Source organism: Neolamprologus multifasciatus, chromosome 3, assembly GCF_963576455.1.
Source record: "Neolamprologus multifasciatus chromosome 3, fNeoMul1.2, whole genome shotgun sequence".
Classification (NCBI taxonomy): domain Eukaryota; kingdom Metazoa; phylum Chordata; class Actinopteri; order Cichliformes; family Cichlidae; genus Neolamprologus; species Neolamprologus multifasciatus.
In genome coordinates this window covers 33191688-33208984 of record NC_140441.1, presented here as the reverse complement: position 1 = coordinate 33208984, position 17297 = coordinate 33191688, and the positions used below count along the sequence as shown (strand labels likewise).

General features: G+C 40.7%; 2 protein-coding genes across 3 annotated transcripts in view; both read right to left on the bottom strand.

Moving 5' to 3' along the window:
* LOC146522634 (uncharacterized) overlaps nucleotides 1–17297 on the bottom strand; it is a 518363-nt gene that overhangs the window by 223212 nt on the left and 277854 nt on the right. The window lies entirely within an intron of this gene.
* The window catches only part of dachb (dachshund b), a 129084-nt gene that overhangs the window by 9785 nt on the left and 102002 nt on the right, over nucleotides 1–17297 (bottom strand). The window contains exons 4-11 of one of the 2 annotated variants that reach the window (XM_085153514.1): nucleotides 14049–14279; nucleotides 11568–11737; nucleotides 10770–10875; nucleotides 10213–10287; nucleotides 5133–5233; nucleotides 4176–4323; nucleotides 3842–4018; nucleotides 3191–3256 (exon numbers count right to left, since the gene is read on the bottom strand). In XM_085153514.1, the coding sequence (XP_085009640.1) occupies nucleotides 3191–3256; nucleotides 3842–4018; nucleotides 4176–4323; nucleotides 5133–5233; nucleotides 10213–10287; nucleotides 10770–10875; nucleotides 11568–11737; nucleotides 14049–14279 (1074 nt within the window). Of the gene's footprint in view, nucleotides 1–104; nucleotides 3257–3841; nucleotides 4019–4175; nucleotides 4324–5132; nucleotides 5234–10212; nucleotides 10288–10769; nucleotides 10876–11567; nucleotides 11738–14048; nucleotides 14280–17297 lie in introns of those variants that run through there. The other variant, XM_085153512.1, reaches the window with a different exon arrangement.

The window sequence follows — 17297 nt, the reverse complement described above, 5'->3', positions numbered from 1 at the left end:
CAGGGAGAATGTGATGGCTTGATCCAGCAGTTGAAGCTTTCGTACATATTTCAGGATGTCAGTGGAGCACTTTGAGCTCAGAGTTGGGACCACATTTCAGGAGGCAGAGAGCGATTTGAGAGGTATAATCAGTACTGTTGCACGTTTTGAGCTACGAGCACACCTGTTGCCTAATGCAGTGGTCTGATTGGGCATATCCGTTTATTCTGAATTTGTCCGGTGACATCACGTGGTTCGTGTGATTAACAGGTGAGTCTAAAACATTTTTAGCTTGCCTAATTGTTATGCGTCTGATGTGCAGAGGCCCTAATTCAATGGGGAAAAAAATCTAATCTACTCAACAAACATCACCAAACAAATGTGTGTCCATCTGTTCTGCTACACAGCGGCACTGTAGCTGTATTTACAGAGAGTTTACAACATTACTGGATGTAAACTTTACTTTTAAAGATGGAGAGAGCTGCCAGAAGGACAGGGCAGCAGAGGACATCGTGGTGCTTTTAAGTCTGTTCATCAACTTAATCTAACAAAGTGGAAGAAATTTAAAGCCCACATGAGTATTGCCATTTATTTATGAGTTACATTAATCAGACAGGCTATATAATGTGTTGTTAAAGTTCCATTTTGGCTCTTTTACATTGAAAAATATATTTTAAATGAACATTTCTTTGTTATTTAAAGGTTTGTTGAGAGTATTAATAATTTTTAATAAGTTCTTGTAGTAAAATTTGTGGTAATGGATTGGGTAGGTTAGATCATGATGGCGTTTGATTATTCATTTTAAGCTGGAAAGCAGCCATGAAGCTACGACAGTCCAGTGACAGTATGACAGTTATGGAAGCTTGTTTCTTGTTTGCATAGATAAGCTGAAAGTTTAGGTTATTATCTCAAAATTTAGAGCGAGGAAGTTGAAACTTTGAGATAATAACCTGAAAGTTTGACTTGTGGATGGGTAATTTTTTTCTTACAGTGGTGCAAACAAGCTTTCCCACCATACAACACAGAACGGAGCTGGCTAAATCCACAAAGTCTAGTAACCCCCAGAGCGACAGCAGTAGCACTGGTCAGAAAACAGGCATGTCACTTTTCCTAAACTGCCAAATCCCACTTTAACCTTCTATTTGACTAAACTGTCGTCTCACTTTCAGGCAGCTTGAACTGAAGTTGTCAGGAGGAGTGCAGAGCTTGCGACTCTCTCATTTGAGCCCAGGCTGTAGTTAAACGCAGGTCATGAAATCAGTTTTGCTTGAGTTAGACACGACTGTGGTTTTAGTGAAATATAAATAAACTCACTCTGGAATTTGTCTTCAAACCAGACTTGGATCTTTTCTTTAACCAAGTGCTGCTGGCATCTAAAAATAACCCGGCATACTGTATGTTTAGACTCTGCAACTCTCAAAATATGCTGATTAACCTTACTACAGTCCTTTTAAAATGTGTTTGCTCTGAGTAATAACAAATAATTTTCTAAATGACTAAGCTTTTAAGAAAGTCTGCACTCTATTAAAATGTCTTCCAACTGAACAGCTCACTACTTTTGAAGAAATGTAAACTCAAATAAATGCAAGTTTTGACTTAAAGATTGATCTTTCTCTTTGCTTCACTTTGCAAAATCTTTGTTAAATAATGTCCTTTGTCTTTGAAAATTGAAACAATTTCCAAAAGATTGTCAAGGATGTTTCTAATGTTGTTGCTCTCTTTCCTCTTACTTTCTGTATTTACCCCACCTCCCCGAGTAAGCTCCTGATGATGGTGGGGAGAAAGAAGTCCCCAATGACAGGAAGAGCCAGAAGCTACCTTCTGCTATGACAGGCTTTTTAATAAGCATGTCCCTATTTTCTTAATTGTTCAGCCTATAGTTTGATTTTAAAATAATCCAAAAATATTGTTTATCTTTTTCTAAAAGTTTATACATTTCTTAAAAACCTTAAACTGGTCCAGACAAAGATGGAAGTACAAGAAGATGTGCACACAAATACACTTAGTACACTCACCAGCTACTTTGTCAGGTACACCCAGAGCCCTTAAGTAAGTCAGAGTTGTGTCAGCCGGGGTTCAGAATTCAGGGTTGTCACGTGGGTCATGTACAGGTGCATAGAAGGCAGTTGAAACACTGCATCTGAAACCTCTGTGCTATTATATCTTTATCGCGCACCTAGCGTATTTTGATAACTTTCAGAACTACTGCAAGGCTCCAGGATCTGTCATTGCTGTAAAAAAAACCAAAAACAAAACTCCACTGGAATCAACGGAGATGACGTAACTCTTCCATTTAATGGCTCTGGATAGACCTGTTCAGTTGCTTGCTAATGCAGAACTCTAATCAGCCAATCGCATACAGACATAGTCAAGATGACCTGCTGAAAGCCTGTATGTTCTCAGCCATTAAGGTCAGGGTAGGCTCTAGAACTAAATAAAAAATAAAGTTAAGGTGAAGAAGTTTTTAAATGGAGTGGGAGATTCACATCATGGCTGACAAATCTGCAGCAGCTGTGTGATGCTGTCATGTCAATGGACCAAAATCTCTGAGGAATGTTTCCAGAACCTTGTCAAATGTGCACCATGAAGAATGAAGGCTGTTCTGAAGGTACAAGGAGCTCCAGCCTGCTAGTAGAAGTGGCTGGCAAGTATAATTTTCAGTGTTTGTTGCTCAGTTGGTTTCCCAACAGTGTTTATGCAGAATAACGGGCCAATAAGAACTTTCCAAACAAGTAGCCTTGATACAAAGTCGCTTTTGCCAAGTAGCTCAGTCACTCTGTTCTTCTTGTTGTTGGTATCTCAATGACATGTTCTTTTAGTCTTTTTATAGAAAAACGTGTTTCTACAGGACAGTTAAAAAAAAAAGCAGGATTAGTTCCCATGAATATTATTTACTGTCAAATCTAAAACACGCTGGAATTCCAGCACGGAGAGCTTAAAGCCCTGCGTATTGACATGCAGCTGTCACACACTTAAACGTACACTCTGTGAAATATTTACAGTCGTCACATGCATGTCTGTTGAGGTGCACATCAAAGGGAGGCCACTGCGCCTGCTTAACGTCTCCACTAATCTCAAATGGGCCCCAACACACACATGTGCCTGCCATGTGTGTGTCTGTTAACGTATGGGACTTTGCGTCATGTTGTTTGCGCGTGTGTGTATCGGCGTGACTGTGTCTGAATGAGCACGCGCTTGTGTGTGTGGATACCTTGTACAGCGCCGTTGTCTTGCTGGTTCCCATTAACTTCAGGTTTGTCCTCGGCTACAGCAGCGTCTGGTTTGCAACACAAAGACAAGACAGAGTCTCAGTGGGTCGGCCAATAAAAAACAAACAGCACCTTGTAACTGCGTGCAGGTGAAAGACAAACCGGATCCACAGAGGGTCCAGCCCCAGACAGTGTTTTTTTTTTCTTTTTTTTTCGTGAGAATTACATCGGTGGGCGTTGCTATGCTTCTTTTCTCCTTATTAATGATAAACAGACATAGTCACTGCCATCGGCCTGCACAGGAACACCAACCTGAAGCAAACGTGGAGCTGCTTCTACGAGACGTAGTGCTGCAAACTGTGCTGGCGTTGTTTTTCTGCAGCGGTGCCACGCAGACAGATTAACTGCACGTTTACTGCTGCTGGTGATTATTCCATATTTTATGGAAGGGCGACAGAAAAACAGCATCAGCCTGTAACTCTGCTTTTAAAGCTGCTTGTTAGGGTAAACAAGAGGCTGAAGGGGGGGAAATCATTCATCTAACAGGCAAACATTTAAGCAGTTTTAAACCCAGGCAGTTTGAGCTAAAGCGACAATGGGAAGAATTTAAAAAGACAAAAGAAGAAGAAGTAGGAGGCGGCAAGAAAACAAACCGTTCTTTTTGTTGTTGTTGTTGTTGGCAGTGTGCAGCGGCTCAGGAGAAGGGGAGGACGAGGACGAGTGTTTCAGAGCGTCCTCCACTCTCTCCCTCCTCTTCGACTCGAACTCCAGAGCCTCCTGCAGCTTCCTCTTGGCCTTCTTCTCCTTCTTCAGCCGCTTCTGGATGGAGGCTGGAGGAAGAAGATAGCTTGTTTTGTATCTACCATGTAACTCACTGGCAAATTTCCATTCTTTCTAACGGCCCCTTTATGTTCTAACATTGCTTTTGAGGCTCATCTTCAAAGAACTTGTCAAATGCCCCCCTCCTTCTCCTCCTTCTCCTCTAACCTCTGCTCTGTAGTTCAGAGGTGAGCTGTCGTTCCAGACTCTCTCTCATCTCCCGTTCCCTGTAGAGCTCCATCTTCAGCTCCCTCTTCTCCGCCTGGATCTGTTTGTCCTGCGCCCGGGCGTTCTCCACAGCCACCTTCAGCAGGCCCTGAGTGCACAGATTGGAGTTTATAACCTCTAACACTGCTCAGGACGTGCAGATGAGACAGAGACCTGCCGTGTTGTCAGTGTTTAAATTAGGAGTACTTAGAAAAAAAAGAAATGAAATGAAATCCCAATTTGTATATATGAATTTTTCTTTTGTATAAGTTAAAGTGCATCTGCCAAATTATATTATTTTTACCGATTTTTAATTTTTTCAAGGCCTTCTTTAGTGAAACAGAGAGCTGAGGAGAGAAATGTCACGATTACAGATGGTGACCATACATGTTTGTTTCCTTACTTTAGTTGGTGCTCATTACAAAAGCATCAGTTCTGTTGCATCATGTTCAAGTGACTGTTTAACTCATTAACCCACTGTCCCTCCTCTGCACATGTCCAAACTTTGTCTTCAAACCACTCAACCTGAGCTGTCCCTCATTTCTAATCGTGTCCACCTTGTCTTTTTAACAGCACCACCATCTACATCCTCTTCATCTTCCTCTCTCAGATCACTCCTCGTCACCCACTCTGTTCGTCACCTCTCTTTGTTGACCCCAGGTATTCAAACTCATCCACCCTCACTACCTCGTCTCCTTTCCACCTGCTTCCCTCTCATTCACACACACATATTCTGTCTTGCTTCTTATTCCAAACATATGCAACCATAAGAATTATATGACCTAATGTAATATTGCTGTAGTGTTCTTTGCAGTAGCATTAAAAAAGTGCAATAAGTCCCTCGTGCTCCTGGAGTCCATCTGCTGCCTTTTCCCAGCGGCTGTTAAAGCGACAGTGACATTGAGAACAGCATCACACCTGTATGTTGGTGAGGAGGGTCTCCACTGACGACAGGCCGTCAGCGAACAGGAACGGAGCAGGAAACCCGGGCGGCAGGGTTTGTCCGAGCGGAGACTCCTCTGTGAGAAACAGTGAACAGAGCAGGCAACTTTAAATATTTTGGACCTGATGAAATGGCTTATTTGCCTGGTTCATTTAAGATGCTGTCTTAATGTATGAGGTCCCTGCTCCACAAATTCAAAAAAAGAAGAAAGGTTCCTTCGACAGTACTTGTCACGAAGTCGGAGTGAAGTTTATGAAATGTTTACTAAGGTATAAAAGGCAACGAAGCAGCGTCACAGAAATCAATTACACCAAACCCACACACACACACACTCTGAGGTCGTTAGTATTCAGACAATCATGTGGGGTACTAATTGGCAAGGATTAAAGACATCCTTGATTTGTGTGTGTATGCGTGTGTGTTCATTGTGAGTGCGTCACAGTGTCTGCTCAGCCCTTAATGCCTAACACACTGACAACTGGGTTAACTCTGCTGTGAAATTAACGCTGATTAAGATGCACTCTAACACACACACACACACACACACACACACAAAATCTCCATCCCCTATCTGCCACTTCATCCACACATCCCTCAACTACCTTTCCCATCGTTCCCAGATCTTCCTTCATCATTTATTTCTCCACCTCAGCTCATCTCTTTTCTTCATCTTCATCTTTTCATGCTTCTTTTTTTCTTTCTGCAATTAATGTCCTTATTTCTGTTCCTCCTTCTATGTTAAGCTTCTAGTTTGTGGTTTTTGCCAAACAAGCTTTAAGGTAGAAACTGACCATCTTCCAGTTGCAGGTCCAGTACTGACACACCTTTAGCTCTGTTTTTGGTCCCTACGAACATTTTTGTCACTTCTGAATGATCGACTCATAATTCTTTGCAAGTTTGCCACTATGAGCAAGCCCTTTTACACTAACTACAATATTTGTTATTTCTCATTTATAGCTGCTTTGAGCCTCAAAATGCTTCTTTTTCTGCTTTATCTCCTTATTATGTTTCCATCTTCACTGATTCATCACCTCCATTTTTTTTTTATTCCTCTGCTTTTCACTCTGACCTCTGCCACCCCTTTCATTATCAAACACTGAAAACGGCCAGGCTTTTCATATATTTGCCCTAATTTCTTTCACCAAAATATGTTTGGCCAAAAAATAAATAATGAATAAATAAAGGGTAGAGATGGTGAAGAGGTAGAAGAGCAGAGAATGATTTAAGAAAAAAAAGGTAGATTAAATAAGGAGCACAAACAAGGAGATAGTAAAGGAAGAAAAACAGGAGCTGGAGGAAATGGTTGGATCAGTGTTAGACATATTTGAGCTTTTATTTTGAAAAATCAATAGATGGTGAAAGAGATTCATTGTTGGCTGGCTACAATTTGAAGTTTATACCATTCATACTACAGCTCATACTACTAAAGAAAGAATAAAAAACACTATGAATGAAATTTCATGTCAACTTCCAAGTTTCCATTTAAAGAAAAGACACAATAAAAATACAACCAAGGATTTGAAGCGCTGTCAGGTCATTTTTGATAACAAGTTTGGTTTATTATGTTGCTCTGCTACAGTAATTACTGCACTATACCGTCCAGATGGAGCGAGGCCACAGGGAACATTATGGTCTGTTAACACCCCAGAGAGGAGCGGCAGCACTTCCTGTGTCTTTTTGTGGCTTTTAAAAGTTTTTTTACTCAATACATAATTTTTTAAATTCTTGTTGAATTGTTGAATCACTCTCCAACAATACCAACTACACTACAGACACAGTAAATATTGTAGGTTACTTTTCTGTCTATCTGAAAATAAAACATGAAATAGACTAAAAAATTATTTTAGCACATAAACTCCTAAAGACTTAGGACTCAAATTATCCTAACATATGTATTTTGTTCTAGAGTGAATCATTTGTACAATATTTGATTTTTGTGGCATTTAATAATCTTAAATTTACCGGAAGGCAAAGAATGCATTATATACATGAAAAAATGTAGGTTTATTATTTATAAATAATGTACAAAGAACGTATATAGAATAATTCTAAACTTCAATCAAATGGTAAATGTACTTAAAGCAGCTTCTTACAAAAGGCTCATTCAGCCACACATGTGCTTTTTTCCATACCAAGAACTTTGAATCTAACGTTCACGGGATCTTGTCCATAGACTTTTTGACATGCAGGTTGAAGGAACCAGAACCAAACCACCATCCTTCCAATGAGTAGATCCAATCAAAACAACTTGATTTGTAGCATGTCCTTTTTTAGAATGTCAAAATGCAACAGCACAACAAGCTGTTAAAAAAAACAAACAAAAAACAGTGCTTGATGGACTTTTTGTGCTTTCCAGTGTCCTCTGCAGTGCGTCACCCCTCTTTCACCCACATCTGAAAATCTTCAGACAGGAAAGGAAACGACCCCGTTCATTTACCGACATCAAAAGCAGTCTTTGGGAATTTCAGAGTCAAGTAAATATGCGTAAATGACCCGGTTCTGTAAAGCGTTCTGCAGAATGACGCTCAGGTTAGAGTTCATCCTTTCACACGCAGGAGTGCGGCTGCTCCATCATTCAAAAAAATTTCTTCACAGACAAACTTCATAGCAAGCAGCTTGATGCAGCCTCCGTAAAAGAGGAGACTCTTCTGGAATCACTTTTCTGGAATCACAAGCATTGTCTTGAGTCGCCGAGATCATCTCTGGTAGCGACACTGTATCTAGAACTTAATGCACCTGGTTTATTCCCACCCATTATTTTAGGTGGCCATCAGTGCTTCCCTTTTAGCTTCTACTACAAGCACCTATGGTAACAATTTGGTAATCCTACGTCGCATTGTTCTGGAGTTATCACGTTCACAAAGTTAGGTTTATCTTACGTAGGTCCTGAGAGGTCAAACGGACTGCAACTTAAGAAAACACCAGCAAATAGAAAAACGCTGCAAACGGACACAAAATGCAGCGGAAGTTGAATAAATTACATTTAATTTCCGTTTCATTAAGAGTTTGATAAAACTTCATCACTGACCTCGAGTTAGAGTTGTATGAGTTAGATTCAAACTCATACAAGGTTCTTAGTGTATACACCTGTTGTATCAGTTTGAAAATCCTACATGACATCTTTCGAATGATCATGTTCTTGAAGATTTTCATGTTCAAGATTTTCAAAAAATTTGATCTCTGACCCAAGATTCAAACTTTTGGAGATTATGTATCTGAATTTCAGGAGCGGGACCACGCCTCTAAACACGCTCCTTCCGGTTGCCATCTATATAGGTTCCCCCAGTTCTGCAACTGTTCATTCTCGCTTACATGCCCCACCCTCCCTCCCTCCTTGTTCTCAATTCTTTAACTTCTTCACTTCAATTTAGTACATGGGGATCTGCCCGGCCCGGGAGCCGTCGCCAGTCCCCTTCGAGGCCTTCCCCAAACCGCAGCTCAATTCATGTCCAAGCATTCACCCTTACCTACTAAAACGCTGTCAATCCTAAAACGAGGACGTGGGCCCAGCTAGTGAAATCTGTGATTTTTAGTGGATTCATCTATGGTATAAGTCAGGGGTGGGCAATCTCAGTCCACGAGGGCCGGTGTCCCTGCAGGTTTTAGATCTCACCCTGGGTCAACACACCTGAATCACATGATTAGTTCGTTACTAGGCCTCTGGAGAACTTCAAGATATGTTGAGGAGCTAATTTAGCCATTTAAATCAGCTGTGTTGGTTCGAGGACACATCTAAAACCTGCAGGGACACCAGTATTCAGGGCCTGGAATTGCCCACCCCTGGCTTAGGGGGTAGAGCAGGTCATCTACTAATTGGAAGGCTGGCGCGTCGATCCCTGGCTCATTCAGTCTAAACATCCTTGGAGAAAATATTAAGTCAAGTTGGTCTCCGGAGTGTGAATGTTAGATAGAAAACACTTAAGCACAGGGGAAAAAAGTGCTTATACGGGTGAATGAGGTAAGTTGGACAAAGTGCTTTGAGAACTCAGGTAGAGAAGCTCTATATAAGAACCAGTCAATTATCGTATTCACAAAGGCAGGTGTCGACAACATCAACCTTTAATGGCTGAGGGGTAAAAAGCGTTTTTTAAATGAATCATTTTAAAGATTATGAGAAATCTGCCACCTGTAATCAACACTTTTCTAACTGTATTAGGAAGCTCCATCTGGGAAAACCTTCACATTCATCCATACATGGCAGAGTGTTTATGTGTTAGATAGTTTCTCTGATAGATAAAAAGCAACAACTGAATTACGTGAAACAAATTGTGTTTGTGAACCTTAATGCTCTTAAAGTAATTCTGATGCTTTCACTAGCTACCATCAACACAGTCTAAAAAGCCTTAGTTCTGATTGGTTCACAGAGCCTACTATAAAAGGCATCACACCATCACATTTATGAAGGAGGGCTGGCGCGGGGGGTCACGTGGTCTGACTCCACCGCAGATATTGGATTAAGAAGACAATCTTCGAGACCGAGTTATCTATTTTTCTTTAGCTCTTATTGATTTTAAAGGAAGTAGCACTCCTGCTGATGTCTGCAGTGGAGCTTCAGGAGCATGAAAGGTGGAGATGGGGGGAGTGGGGGGAGGATGGAGAAGGAGGAATTACAAGAATAATGTGTTATAAGAATGGAAAATACAGCGGACGGGGGGTGGAGAAGAAAGAGTGTGAAGGAGGAAGGAGAGGCCCTGCTTGCTTTTAGTGCGTGACCTCCTGACCCCTTTTAGCCACGCTTCCTTCACTTAGCTTTCCTTGCTCACCCCCACCCCACATCCATCTATCCATCTTTTATCCATCTCTCCCTCCCTTGCTCATCTGATTGATGGTTTGGAGACAGGTGATCAATATGAGGGGCAGAACATCCTGACTCTTCTGTTTCTCAGTGTGTGTTTGTCTCTGCATGTGTGTGTGTAAATACAGTAGATGAGGAAAGCCCTCCTAAGTGAGGAAATTTATCAGATGTCAGAAGTAACCGGGAGAGGGCTTAGATTAAGGTGAGTAATGGAATATCCTCACTTATATTTAAGTGTGCGTGCGAGTGTGTGGTCCAACCTTTGTCCTTTGTTATTTTCTTGATGGGTGGAGTAGAGTTGGTCAGCGCAACATCTGCATCAGCTGACACCAGTCCTGTTGAAAGAAAGCATGCTCTGGTTATGTGTGGGCATTACAGTGTGGATGCAGGTGTTTGCATACATGTAGATCTTCCTGCTTGTGTGTTGTCTAGTGTGTAAGATTTTTACTATACATGCTGCTTTGTTTTAAAAAATGTAAGAAAATTACTAAAAACTTGTGTTTTGCCTGTGTTCAAGAATGAAGGACAGCATAACCAAATTAGACATATTTAAGACGCTTAAAACCATTAAAGATTTATTTTTTATGTTTAAAAAACTTACTTTCATGATAACCAGTCAGCAAATCACTTAAAAAAGCTCAAAGTTACAGTTTACATTGATGTGACAAAGAAAGCAGCAAATCCTCTGATTCAAGAGGCGGAAATGTGAGTACTTTGCATGGTTTCTCAGATTTTTGCATTTAATCTGCCTCTTTGCTGTGTGTGTGTGATGAGTATGTGTGTGTGTGTGTGTGTGTGTGTGTGTGTGTGTGTGTACCCAGTCTTTCAGGCGAGCTGGAGGCTGAGCTGCTGGGCTGCGACTGCAGAGGAGTATTGGTTTCGTCAACAGACGGGGAGAGCGAGGGGCTGTCGCACACTCTCTCCTGCAGAAGGAGAGGCAATGAAAGTAAGTGGAGAGATTCAAACATGATGTTACACTGGCTTATAACTGGCTGCCAGTGATTACAGCTCTCTCTCTCTAATCATTCTGAACATGTCATAAAGATAAACTTAAATTTTTCATTGATAATTACAAAGTTGAGTAAGACTGGCTTTAGATGGTCCGCTGCACAGACGTTTACGTGAGATGATTAAATTAATGTGTATTTGTTGTAGAAATACAACTAATTCATATTTTGTCTGAAATTTGATGAAATAAAATAAAAATCCAAAACTTAAAGATATCAAACTGGCAACAACACAGCCAAGCTTCCCAAATCCAAATTCCCTCCAGATATTTTCACTTAAAAGATGTATTTATTTTTATGAAACAATACATCATTACACATCTTTAGAAACTTTAACATCTATTCCAACACTTCACACTCTGCACCACTGCATGTATGGTAATATCTTTATATTTGGGTCTACTGCGTTATTGCGCAGCCTAAATATTTAGAAAAGTAGGGTATATGGTAATCATCTGGTGGGCTGCATTAGCCACATAAGACTAAAGAGCACTGTAATGGCAGACAAACTCTCGAATAAAAGATTTATGTAAAGATGTAAAAGATTTTTCACACAGGAGTTCCTCATGGATCCCAGTCGGATCCTCTGCAGTTGCGTGTCGTGTTACCTTGATGACAGGTGCACGGTGTACGTGAGTGTGTATCTGCTGGGCTGCAGCGGCCATGTTGGCAATGGTGCTTAGGTGGTTCATCTGTGACATTGCCATGGCAACAGACGCAGGCGGCAGCCCCATGGGCAGCAGAGGGTGGGGCATCATCATAAAAGGCAGATCCAACCCTGAGAGACAAAAAGAGGATAAACTCTCCTCACTCTGAGGCAACCTGACATTAAGGCAGGGGGCCTCAAACTGTGAGGGGGACCCCACTGGTGGGACATGGATAATAACTAGGTGAAAGACAGGAAGTGAAACCAAGATGAATCCAAATCATTTATTTAAATTTTCAGAGAAAAGTTCTTGCTGATGCTATTGTGCTGACGTTGATTTCAGTTAAATGAAACTGAGAATTTTTTTTTTTGCAAATAGTGATTGGTAAGAGTTGTTGGCTGGAGCAGAAGATTATTATAGTTAACCAAAACTAAACACAAAACTTAAAACTATATGTGAAAAAAACTTTTAACAAAGGTAAAAAAAAAAACAGACAAAAAAAAAAACTAACTGAAATGATTTTGTGAACTTGGAAAACATAACTAAAATAAAATAAAATGAAAATAAAACTGGTAAAAATTAAATTACATTGGATGTGTTTAATGAGAAGTTAGTAGTCTACAAAACTGTGAATCACTGCTTTGAAAAAATTGTTTAAAAAATACACACAAAAATCTGTAAAAACACATTTATTTGCATTTTTACATATTTTCCTGAATGGTTAATAACTAAAATACACAAATAAGCCTTTGGTTTTATATATTTCAGTTGCATATTCACTTAAAATTTATTTCACGTTTATTGAGGGCAGTCTTTTTTTTAATTTGCGTGTTCCTCTGACATTTGTCCGTCATGCAATAATAATTAAAACAAGACTAAAACTAACAGTGAGACTAATAAAAACTAAAGCAAAACTAAACATTTTCAAGCAATAAAAAGCAAACTAAAACAAGGAAATCCACCCTGGCAAAGAACTAAAATTAAACAGGATTAAAAACATAAAGTGAAAATAAAATAAGAATAAAAACAAATGAGAAAATTAAAAAAATTATAAAGGTGGTGAGGCACAACACAAGTGCGGCCTCCCAGAAAAAGCGTGCAAACCATTGCTTTAAAGCAGCTTAACTTAAGAGGAGCATCCACTAGTGTAACAGCAGAAATATGACATGAAATGAAGAAAATGCAAATATGTTTTCTTTTTAACCCAAGTAAAATATTACATACGAGATATTTTTCTCTCTCTTATTTTTTACATTTGGTTACTTGAAGCTTGATGGTGAAAACGAGACAGTAACACAGTCTGAGATTGTGTCTGTGAACTCAGGTTGACCTTAACCTTGAGGAGAGAGGGAGAAGGAGAGGTGTCATTTCAGTGTCGAATGTCTCGCTAACAAAAGTTAACCAAGCAGAGGAGGACAGAGAGAAAGAAAGACAGGTAGACCAATAAAACACGGAGGTCAGAGGTTTGAAGGGTGATGAGGTGAAAGAAGGGAAAAAGCGAAGGTCAGTTTTGTAGGTTTTTTCTGTTTTATTCTCTGCCTGCTCTCTTTGAATACATCTTGTACTGGTGCATGTCCTGTCTCCAGGTTTTGTGCTTTATCTCTAGCAACACTTTTACGTTTATTTGCCCAGCTCTCCTTTTTATCCTCCTCTTATCCACCTCTCAGTTTGCCCTCTTTCCCTCCCCCTCGTCTTCCTCTCTTTACCTCATGCACAGATGCACATCACCAACCACACATTTCACCGTGTTTGTTAGGACTATCCATTAGCTTCGATTCATCCTTTAACCCCCCCCCCCTCCAAAACCTCTTAGAAGTCCAACCTTGACCTCTGACCTCCAACCTCAGTGACCCCCCTTGACCCTCAGAAAGGCCACTTATTTTCCAAGACGAGCTCCCAGCTAGATGTACATACTTGAGCAGACGCCTCAGCTGTCCCCCACACACATACAAAAACACACACACACACACACACACACACACACACACACACACACACACACACACACACAAATGTGCAGCGGCTGCTTTCATTCCAATGAAACAATAACACTGATTGCTGTTGTCGTGACGATTGAAGTGATAGAATAATCAATGTGAGTGTTTGTTGCTGCCGCTGTTCTTTTTGTGTGTGTGTATGTGTTTGTTTGTGTGTAAATATATTACTTCTGCAGTTAGAAAAGGAGCGAGTATGAGTGTGTCTCTGTTTGTGTGTGTGTGTGTGGTGTTGATGAATTGAGTCATTTAGTAGAGTGTGTGCTGATTAATCCCGGCAGAGTGTTAATACAGGAGATGGGAACAGATTAAATGGCGTACATTAACAAATATTGCCACCCTTTAAACACACATACACACACAAACTCACAGACCTTCAGTGTGTGTGTGTGTGTTGTCCTTTTTTTCCATGTGGTTTGTCTCTCGTGGCGTGGATATGTGCACTCACTGTTTGCCAGTAGCTGTTGCTGCTGGAGTTGCTGTTGCTGATTGACAGCTCCTAAGGCAGGCCCCCTCCCGGCACCTCCCGCTGCACCACCAGTACCAGCTACTCCTCCTCCTCCTCCTCCCACTGGTGGTGCTCCTCCACCACCACCTCCTCCTCCTCCCGGCCCTCCACTGTGGGCACCAGCAGGGGGGCTGGTCAGACGCTCCTTATCCCAGGAACACTCACTTCCTCCTGGGTAGAGATGGAAATATTTTTATTCCAAATGGTCCAAAAATAACAAACAAATACATGTTTGTGTGTCTTTTTTTCCTCATTTTTAAACAACAGTTCATCAGTTCATCCATCTCTGGGTACATTTCTGGGGAACGAAGGACTAGTACTGTGGCTAAAAGTTAATTTCTGTTACCGTCTTACAACAGCGTCGGACAGGGTACCACTATTTTAGAGCCCTCCAAAATTGTAACCACAGCCTTTAAACCTTTAAACAGAAAAACTGACATTTCATAATGACACCTGTTACAAAACTGTGTTCAGCATAGACTGTAAATAAAAGATGTGCTACTATCAAGCCACCCACTGGCTAGCAAGGCATTACAAATCTTGAGTTGAGCATTTTTGTTGTTGCCATCTTACTGTTGTGAAACCAGCAAGTAGGCTGCTGGTCAATAACCTGCCTATTGTAAAGCATGCCCTGCTTTATCATCCTTTTTTACCCTAAGGTGGACAATAATGTACAAACTGGACATCACTTCCTGTTTAGTTAGACTTAAAATTAGCTACTGAGACCCTGAACTCTCAAGGAAATGTTTACCAAGGCCATGAATTAAATAGGTAGTATGGTTGTTTTATCTGAAGCCTGTGCAGCAAGTACTCTTTCAATATATAGATCACCAGCTCAACCAGCTAGTGGTACCCTGCACTTAATGGCTCACTATAGTATAATATGACAGGAACCAGGAAAAATGTTTGGTTGCCCAGTGATTTGTTTTGCTTTTGTTGACTGATTGCAAGTAGTTGCAGTGACCAACTGGTCAACCACTTTAGATCAGAAGTGACTGGTGGTCCACCTCTAACTGTAATCACTCTTAGACAGATTGCTAACAAGTTGCAATCAAATTGAGCGAATCTGTGCCGATGACTGCAACTCGTCTCTGACACGTTTCTTTACAGCACAGGACTCGACTCAGCTTGACGCTGACTGGTTGCATCCTGGTTATATTCCTATATAAAAGGAATAATGCAGAGCACCTGTATAATTTTGCAGTTAAACTACCATCCTGCAGCAACTACGTCACTATTTGTTGATGAGTTTCTGAATTTCTGTTTTAAAGCAAGTGTAAATTTCAACAGGTAGGTAATTTACAAATATTTTTCACAGTTAATCACAAACGGATTGCAATGTTTTTTCCTACTTGACCCAATTTTAATCGCGAACTTTAGCTCACTGGTTGCAAGTGGTTGCAGACCTGGTCCCTGTCTTCAAAGTAACGATTTTAAAGGCAACAAGACTGCAAGTTAATTGCACACAGTCGCAATATTTTTGCTTGTGCCACAGTCTCAAACCTTCAGATTTTAGCTGGTGTGACTGCAGCATAATGTAGCTGCTCTGTATGCGGGGAGCACAGAAGTTAAGCACATGGCAAAAACCCAGAGCAAAGGAGAGAGATTAGCGTGACTATAGATGATGTCAAAATATAAAAGACACTCTCACAGTGGAAATATGAAAAGAGCAGAGTGCACATAAATCCAATAAAAAAAAAAAGCCAAATTAAAATTTACATGTTTTCTCAGAAAGCCAGAGGTCTCTGTGGAGCAACTCAGACCACTACTGATGGATATATCGATCGATAGAATTGATCTAAAAATCCTGGTACATTTTCAAAGCTTCTTCAAATAGCAGGAAACATTTGGTTGTCTGTGAAATTAAAAGGGAATAAAGAAAGTGTCCAAAATCCTGTTTCTTATAATTAAAAATGATAAATGAAATACATTTAGCTTGTAAACAATCACACGCGTGTAAATGACTGACTGAAGCATTATTATTGTGATAAAATGATGATCACCACAACTTTTTTCCATTGTTTGGATCCAAAATGAATTTAATCACTCTCTCACTTCACACCTTCATTCCCTCTCTCTCTCTGTATAGTGCTGCCTCTCTCGCTCTGCACATCTCTCTCTCTGCTCCCCTGTTCCCTCTCTCATCCATCTTCATCTCCCTCCATTAGTTTGAATTAGCAACCGTCTCTCTCTATTATTGCCTACTGAATTCCCTGAGCTCTGTGAGTGTGTGTCTGTGTGAGAGTGTGTGTGTGTGGATGACAGCTGGGCCTCATCCCCTCTGCCATTTACACCGGGGAAGAAAAGAAGTATAAACAGATGGGCAGATGTTCGCTCTCTCTCTCTTCTCATTTTTTCCTTGGCCTTGTCCTCTACCTCCCAGCCTCTTTTTTTTCTCTTTGCCTCTCCTCCACGTTTCTCTGTCTTTCACTTTTTTGGGGCTTTTTCGCATTTCCGTGTGAGTCTTCTGTGTGTCTCTTCCTCCTTTTTCTGTCCAACTTTCTTAGAAACTTACACCTTTGCTCTGAGGCTACAGCTTGCAGCTCCGACACATGGATTTCAGTTTAGTTGCTGCAAAGTTGTGGCTCTTGTTTCCTTTAGTTTGGGGTCAGTAATCATTCCTCTTGTTCATAACAGTAGGGTATAATAAAATCCCGTCTTAACAGGCTTTTAGTGTGAGGGAGTGGGGACTAAACCCAAAGCAAGTTATTTAAAGCTAATAACAGGGTTGTGAGACTTTATCTTCTGACCTGGTCTTTTTAGGAAAAAGAATTTGCTGTTTTTGTTACTTGCCCTCTACCCACTCCACTCCAGAGGATATCCACTTGGATAGATGAATTCAGATTCCTAAACCCTCATTAGCTTCAGATATAGTTGACACACACAATAAGGACTGCATGTCCCCTATCATTTCCTCTGATGCTAAACTACAAAAGGACAACCAGCATGAACAGGAAGAAATATGTTTTGGTCAAAGTCATCGCTCCACCTATTCACTTTTTAAAACATAAACCTATGGTAACTGGGATAGGCTCCAGCCCACCCACAACCCTAATAAGGGTAAGCTGAAGAAAGGATGGATGGAACCTGTTTTAGGTTTATATGCCACTAATTATGGTGTCAAATTAAGTTTGCTACAAAACTTCTCTTCTCCTACAGCTTATTTAGGCATCAGTCACACAGGCCTAG